This window comes from Nerophis ophidion, linkage group LG17 (assembly GCF_033978795.1).
Source record: "Nerophis ophidion isolate RoL-2023_Sa linkage group LG17, RoL_Noph_v1.0, whole genome shotgun sequence".
NCBI lineage: Eukaryota > Metazoa > Chordata > Actinopteri > Syngnathiformes > Syngnathidae > Nerophis > Nerophis ophidion.
Window position 1 is genome coordinate 2,348,370 of NC_084627.1, and position 7,500 is coordinate 2,355,869.

At 40.3% G+C, this 7,500-nt stretch overlaps 1 protein-coding gene across 2 annotated transcripts in view; it reads left to right on the forward strand.

Annotated features, from left to right (window-relative positions):
• The window catches only part of unc5cb (unc-5 netrin receptor Cb), a 446,958-nt gene that overhangs the window by 418,298 nt on the left and 21,160 nt on the right, over positions 1–7,500 (forward strand). For both annotated transcript variants that reach the window (XM_061875702.1, XM_061875703.1), the window contains 2 exons: positions 7,110–7,197; positions 7,270–7,441. In XM_061875702.1, coding sequence (XP_061731686.1) covers positions 7,110–7,197; positions 7,270–7,441 — 260 coding nt within the window. The remainder of the gene's footprint in view (positions 1–7,109; positions 7,198–7,269; positions 7,442–7,500) is intronic.

Here is a 7,500-nt window from a genome sequence, read left to right on the forward strand (position 1 = left end):
ATATGTATATATATATATTTGTGTATGTATATATGTATATATACAGTATATATATATATTTATATATAAATGTACGTATATGTATATATGTATGTGTGTATGTATATATGCAGTATATATTTATATCGATATATGTATGTGTATATATATATATATGTATGTTTATATATATATATATAATTTGTATATATAAATGTATACATATATGTATGTGTGTATATATATATATATACACATATATATATATATATATATATATATATATATATATATATATATATATATATATATATATATATATATATACATATATATATATATATATATATATATATATATATATATATATATATATATATATATATGGGGATAGGTTGATTGGCAACACTAAATTGGCCCTAGTGTGTGAATGTGAGTGTGAATGTTGTCTGTCTATCTGTGTTGGCCCTGCGATGAGATGGTGACTTGTCCAGGGTGTACCCCGCCTTCCGCCCGATTGTAGCTGATATAGGCGCCAGCGCCCCTTGCGACCCCAAAAGGGAATAAGCGCTAGAAAATGGATGGATGTATATGTATGTAACTTTAACTCTATATATATATTCATTTTCTACCGCTTGTCCCTTTTCGGGTCGCGGTGGATATTTGAGGAGAAAATTTGAGCACATTCCTAAAAAAAATCATAGCATATACGCCTTCTGCCCGATTGTAGCTGAGCAAGGCACCAGCGCCCCCCGCCACCCCAAAGGGAATAAGCGGTAGAGGATCTTTGACTTGTTTATTTATTTAGTCCATCCCTAAAAACAGCAGTTTATGTTATTTGACTTGCTCCCAAGTTGTTCCCCACCAAGTCAAAAGAGGTGTCTGTTACCATAGCAACCTCTTTGAAAAATGTCATGTTCAAAGCGCATGTAAGCAACAGTCGTCACGTGAGGTGGAATGATCTCTCAGGTGTGCACCCTGGAAGTGGAGGAGCAGAGGTGCAGCTTTCCTCGCTTCAAACACGGCGGTTTTCTTTTTTTTTTCGACAGGCGCAGACAAACGAGCGGCGACATTAAAGGATACGCCGTCTTCTCCGGTTTCTATAGTTCTCCTTTTTTTCATTTAGATTCCTGCAAAATTGTTGTCAGCTGTGTTTTGGCCAAGCCGCCTGATCGTGTTACATATGTCTTCTTTGTGGGTAACCGAATATATTTAAGCGCGGCGGGGGTCATTTTTTATTTATTTTGTTATACTTGGGGTGGGGCTTAAGCTTTGTGTCACCTTTTTACTTTAAAACAAAACAAAACAAACAGTTAACTTCAAGGACACGAAGGAAATGAGAGAGTGTGTGTGCTTGCGTGGGCACCAGGGACTCCTAAAAGAGCTTTTTGGACAAGACATCATGTGAAATCAATCTGAGATGGAAAAATGTAAATCAGCAGCGATATGAGAGTCTTGTGACGAGGGGGGAGGGGGGTCATTGATTTTCAAGGGAAAGATGTAAAGTGCTCGTTTGTACACTCGACTCAGGACATGTTTAACGATGTAATGGTCTTACGGGCATGATTCACATGCGTGTAGATGCACGAGTCCACAATTATTAGTGCAAAGAATAAAACAACATGTAAGTGGTAGTAAACTCACCCAAAAAAAGAAGCTGATGATGTTGTACACGTAATGTCTTGTATGTGATGTGATGTGATGTAGCATCTTGACAGAAGCACACTAAGTTAAAACAACAGCGTTCCTGACATACAGTACACATATTTTCAACTACCCACATATTTCCAACTACCCATGTACTTCCAACTACCCACATACTTTTAACTACCCACGTACTTTTTAACTACCCACACACTTCCAACTACTTACATAATTAAGACTACCCATGTACTTCCAACTGCTCACATACTTCCAACTACCCACCACTTACTTCCAACTACCCACATACTTTTAACTGCCCACACACTTTCAACTACCCACATACTTCCAACTACCCACTGCATAATTCCAACTACCCAACGCATACTTCCAACTACCCACATTCTTTTAACTACCCACATATCTTTAACTACCCACATACATCCAGCTACCCACATACTTTTAACAAACCACGTACTTCCAACTACTCACATACTTTTAGCTACCCATATACTTCCAACTACCTATGTACTTCCAATTACCCACCACTTACTTCCAACTACCCACCACATACATCCAACTACCCACATTATTTTAACTACCCACATACCTTTAACTACCCACATTCTTTTAACTACCCACACACTTCCAACAACCAACATACTTCCAACTACCCACATTCTTTTAACAACGCATTTACTTCCAACTACCCACATTCTTTTAACTGCCCACATACTTCCAACTACACACGTACTTCCAACTACCCACATACTTTTAACAACCCACATTCTTTTAACAACGCATTTACTTCCAACTACCCACATACTTCCAACTACCCACATACTTTTAACAATGCTTGTACTTCCAACTACCCACATACTTTCAACTACCCACATTATTTCAACTACCCACATACTTTTAACAACGTATGTACTTCCAACTACCCACATAGTTTTAACTCCCCACACACTTCCAACTACCTACATACTTCCAACTACCCACATACTTTTAACAACGTATGTACTTCCAACTACCCACATAGTTTTAACTGCCCACACACTTCCAACTACCTACATACTTCCAACTACCCACGTACTTTTAACTGCCCACACACTTCCAACTACCCACATACTTTTAACAACGTATGTACTTCCAACTACCCACATAGTTTTAACTACCCACGTACTTTTAACAACCCACATACTTCCAACTACCCACATACTTTTAACAACCCACATACTTCCAACTACCCACATACTTTTAACAACCCACATACTTCCAACTACCCACATACTTTTAACAACGTATGTACTTCCAACTACCCACATAGTTTTAACTGCCCACACACTTCCAACTACCTACATACTTCCAACTACCCACGTACTTTTAACTGCCCACACACTTCCAACTACCCACATACTTTTAACAACCCACATACTTCCAACTACCCACATACTTTTAACAACGTATGTACTTCCAACTACCCACATAGTTTTAACTGCCCACACACTTCCAACTACCCACATACTTTTAACAACGTATGTACTTCCAACTACCCACATAGTTTTAACTGCCCACACACTTCCAACTACCTACATACTTCCAACTACCCACGTACTTTTAACTGCCCACACACTTCCAACTATCCACATACTTTTAACAACGTATGTACTTCCAACTACCCACATAGTTTTAACTGCCCACACACTTCCAACTACCTACATACTTCCAACTACCCACATACTTTTAACAACGTATGTACTTCCAACTACCCACATAGTTTTAACTGCCCACACACTTCCAACTACCTACATACTTCCAACTACCCACGTACTTTTAACTGCCCACACACTTCCAACTACCCACATACTTTTAACAACCCACATACTTCCAACTACCCACATACTTTTAACAACGTATGTACTTCCAACTACCCACATAGTTTTAACTGCCCACACACTTCCAACTACCTACATACTTCCAACTACCCACGTACTTTTAACTGCCCACACACTTCCAACTATCCACATACTTTTAACAACGTATGTACTTCCAACTACCCACATAGTTTTAACTGCCCACACACTTCCAACTACCTACATACTTCCAACTACCCACATACTTTTAACAACGTATGTACTTCCAACTACCCACATAGTTTTAACTGCCCACACACTTCCAACTACCTACATACTTCCAACTACCCACGTACTTTTAACTGCCCACACACTTCCAACTACCCACATACTTTTAACAACGTATGTACTTCCAACTACCCACATAGTTTTAACTACCCACGTACTTTTAACAACCCACATACTTCCAACTACCCACATACTTTTAACAACCCACATACTTCCAACTACCCACATACTTTTAACAACGTATGTACTTCCAACTACCCACATAGTTTTAACTGCCCACACACTTCCAACTACCCACATACTTTTAACAACGTATGTACTTCCAACTACCCACATAGTTTTAACTGCCCACACACTTCCAACTACCCACATACTTTTAACAACGTATGTACTTCCAACTACCCACATAGTTTTAACTACCCACGTACTTTTAACAACCCACATACTTCCAACTACCCACATACTTTTAACAACCCACATACTTCCAACTACCCACATACTTTTAACAACGTATGTACTTCCAACTACCCACATAGTTTTAACTGCCCACACACTTCCAACTACCTACATACTTCCAACTACCCACGTACTTTTAACTGCCCACACACTTCCAACTACCCACATACTTTTAACAACGTATGTACTTCCAACTACCCACATAGTTTTAACTACCCACGTACTTTTAACAACCCACATACTTCCAACTACCCACATACTTTTAACAACCCACATACTTCCAACTACCCACATACTTTTAACAACGTATGTACTTCCAACTACCCACATAGTTTTAACTGCCCACACACTTCCAACTACCTACATACTTCCAACTACCCACATACTTTTAACAACGTATGTACTTCCAACTACCCACATAGTTTTAACTGCCCACACACTTCCAACTACCTACATACTTCCAACTACCCACGTACTTTTAACTGCCCACACACTTCCAACTACCCACATACTTTTAACAACCCACATACTTCCAACTACCCACATACTTTTAACAACCCACATACTTCCAACTACCCACATACTTTTAACAACGTATGTACTTCCAACTACCCACATAGTTTTAACTGCCCACACACTTCCAACTACCCACATACTTTTAACAACGTATGTACTTCCAACTACCCACATAGTTTTAACTGCCCACACACTTCCAACTACCTACATGCTTCCAACTACCCACATACTTTTAACTGCCCACACACTTCCAACTACCCACATACTTTTAACAACGTATGTACTTCCAACTACCCACATAGTTTTAACTACCCACGTACTTTTAACAACCCACATACTTCCAACTACCCACATACTTTTAACAACCCACATACTTCCAACTACCCACATACTTTTAACAACCCACATACTTCCAACTACCCACATACTTTTAACAACGTATGTACTTCCAACTACCCACATAGTTTTAACTGCCCACACACTTCCAACTACCTACATACTTCCAACTACCCACATACTTTTAACTGCCCACACACTTCCAACTACCCACATACTTTTAACAACCCACATACTTCCAACTACCCACATACTTTTAACAACGTATGTACTTCCAACTACCCACATAGTTTTAACTGCCCACACACTTCCAACTACCCACATACTTTTAACAACGTATGTACTTCCAACTACCCACATAGTTTTAACTGCCCACACACTTCCAACTACCTACATACTTCCAACTACCCACATACTTTTAACTGCCCACACACTTCCAACTACCCACATACTTTTAACAACGTATGTACTTCCAACTACCCACATACTTTTAACTACCCACGTACTTTTAACAACCCACATACTTCCAACTACCCACATACTTTTAACAACGTATGTACTTCCAACTACCCACATACTTTTAACTACCCACGTACTTTTAACAACCCACATACTTCCAACTACCCACATACTTTTAACAACGTATGTACTTCCAACTACCCACATAGTTTTAACTACCCACGTACTTTTAACAACCCACATACTTCCAACTACCCACATACTTTTAACAACCCACATACTTCCAACTACCCACATACTTTTAACAACGTATGTACTTCCAACTACCCACATAGTTTTAACTGCCCACACACTTCCAACTACCTACATACTTCCAACTACCCACGTACTTTTAACTGCCCACACACTTCCAACTACCCACATACTTTTAACAACCCACATACTTCCAACTACCCACATACTTTTAACAACGTATGTACTTCCAACTACCCACATAGTTTTAACTGCCCACACACTTCCAACTACCCACATACTTTTAACAACGTATGTACTTCCAACTACCCACATAGTTTTAACTGCCCACACACTTCCAACTACCTACATGCTTCCAACTACCCACATACTTTTAACTGCCCACACACTTCCAACTACCCACATACTTTTAACAACGTATGTACTTCCAACTACCCACATACTTTTAACTACCCACGTACTTTTAACAACCCACATACTTCCAACTACCCACATACTTTTAACAACCCACATACTTCCAACTACCCACATACTTTTAACAACGTATGTACTTCCAACTACCCACATAGTTTTAACTGCCCACACACTTCCAACTACCTACATACTTCCAACTACCCACGTACTTTTAACTGCCCACATAGTTTTAACTGCCCACACACTTCCAACTACCCACATACTTCCAACTACCCACGTACTTTTAACAACCCACATACTTCCAACTACCCACATACTTTTAACAACGTATGTACTTCCAACTACCCACATAGTTTTAACTGCCCACACACTTCCAACTACCCACATACTTCCAACTACCCACATACTTTTAACTGCCCACACATTTCCAACTACCTACATACTTCCAACCACCCACGTACTTTTAACAACCCACATACTTCCAACTACCCACATACTTTTAACTACCCACATACTTTTAACTGCCCACATACTTCCAACAACCCACATACTCTTAACAATCCACATACTTCCAACTACCCACATACAGTACATCCAACTACGTGTTATGCACACTTTTGACCCAGCAGATGTGCTCCCATTTTCACCAGACCCATAATAAATTCATAACAGATCCAAACTTCATGAATGTTCTTAGTGACCAACAAGTATGTGCTCCAATCTCTCCATCACAAAAAAAAACAAGAGTTGTATAAAAAATTGGAGACTCAAGACAGCCATGACTTTATGTTCTTTCCAAGTGTATGTAAACTTTTGACCAGGACTGTACATCCACATCCACCCACCAACTTGCACTTCCAACAATAACACACATTTTTTGCTGGATTTTTAAAAATATTTTTCCCCCTGCAGGTGTGAGTCTGCTGATCCCGGCAGGAGCCATCCCTCAGGGCCGCGTGTACGAAATGTACGTCACCGTCCAGAGGAAGGAGACGTTGAGGTAGGAGAAGTGAAGGAGAAGAAGTGGCCTGGCGAGGCATGTCGGTGTTTAAACGTGACGTGTCCGTCCCAGGCCGGCGGTGGAAGACGGGCAAACGGTGCTCAGCCCGGTGGTGAGCTGCGGCCCGCCGGGCGCCCTCCTGACCCGGCCCGTCATCATCACCATGCACCACTGCGCCGTGTCCGACGGCCAACAGGACTGGCTGATCCAACTCAAGAGCCAGTCCCCCCAGAACATGTGGGAGGTAAGACCGGTCCAAAAAAAAAAAAAAAAGCAATTACCGGAAAGCAAGGGTGTCCTTGT